Source organism: Lagopus leucura, unplaced genomic scaffold (genome assembly GCF_019238085.1).
Source record: "Lagopus leucura isolate 7727_CA_CO unplaced genomic scaffold, USGS_WTPT01 28236-0_obj-0_obj, whole genome shotgun sequence".
NCBI classification, from domain to species: Eukaryota; Metazoa; Chordata; class Aves; order Galliformes; family Phasianidae; genus Lagopus; species Lagopus leucura.
The window spans coordinates 1-1,116 of record NW_024965098.1 but is presented as its reverse complement, the minus strand read 5'-3'; the positions used below and the strand labels follow the sequence as shown (position 1 = coordinate 1,116).

The following is a 1,116-nucleotide window of genomic DNA, read 5'->3' as shown; positions in this document are numbered from 1 at the left end:
CAACAGCCGCATCAAGCTGGGGCTCAAGAGCCTCGTCAGCAAGGGCATCCTGGTGCAGACCAAGGGCACCGGCGCCTCTGGCTCCTTTCGGCTTAGTAAGAAGCCAGGGGAGGTGAAGGAGAAGGCTCCTAGGAAGCGAACGCCAGTGGCCAAGTCTAAGAAGGCAGCAGCCAAGAAGCCCGCGGCTGCTGCTAAGAAGCCTAAGAAAGCAGTGGCAGTGAAGAAGAGTCCTAAGAAAGTGAAAAAGCCAGCAGCTTCTGCCGCCAAGAAATCAGCAAAGAGCCCTAAGAAGGCAACCAAGGCTTCCAAGCCCAAAAAGGCAGTGGCTGCCAAGAGCCCGGCCAAGGCAAAGGCAGTGAAGCCCAAAGCTGCCAAGCCCAAGGCAGCCAAACCCAAGGCAGCCAAAGCAAAGAAGGCGGCCCCCAAGAAGAAGTAAACCCCTGATCTGCTGCTTTTCAACCCAACGGCTCTTTTAAGAGCCACCCAAGATTTCCCCAAAAGAGCTGAACACATTTTTATTCAATTCTGTGATGAAATGTCATGAGTGTTTTTTAATTTTCTCATGCAAGCACATCTAATACATGCTGAAGGACTTCAAAGGCTTGTAATAGCATCAAAAATTGCCTTAAATATTTGCAGTAACGTAGGGGGCAGTTCACACCTAAAAAATCACAGATTAGTTAGGTACTTAAGGGGCTGAAGTCCATTTTCTTTTAAGGGAAGCACAAACATTATATAGCAGGCATTTAAATGCTTTTGTAATCATATTTGACTACAGGAGAGGGGAAATAAATCAAAGGTAGGGAAAGAGCGCTTGTGTGCAGCCAGACTAAGCTAAGCAAATAGTACCAAACATAGGGAAGATACAGGGAAATAAAAAAAAAGTACTAACACGGTCACAAAAAATTAAATAGTTGCATTAACGAATTTAGTACGACCCTTCCAAAAGTAAGTCAAGACATAGACTGCAAATAATAAATTAAGAAAAAGGAATTTAGCTCTTTTTCCTGAATTTGTAGGTGGCTCTGAAAAGAGCCTTTGGGTTTCTCTGCACACTGTCCACAGCTTTCTCACTTGGCCTTAGCCTTGTGGCTGTCGGTCTTCTTGGGCAGCAGC

The 1,116-nt window shown here is 45.8% G+C and overlaps 1 protein-coding gene across 1 annotated transcript; it reads left to right on the top strand.

Annotated features, from left to right (window-relative positions):
* Positions 1–4: 4 nt before the first annotated feature.
* On the top strand, positions 5–579 carry LOC122191976 (histone H1.11L; the record flags this gene model as incomplete). Its single annotated transcript, XM_042892395.1, has 1 exon — positions 5–579. A coding segment is annotated over one exon (432 nt), but the record flags the coding sequence as incomplete, so codon positions are not given.
* Between the last annotated feature and the right edge of the window lie 537 nt (positions 580–1,116).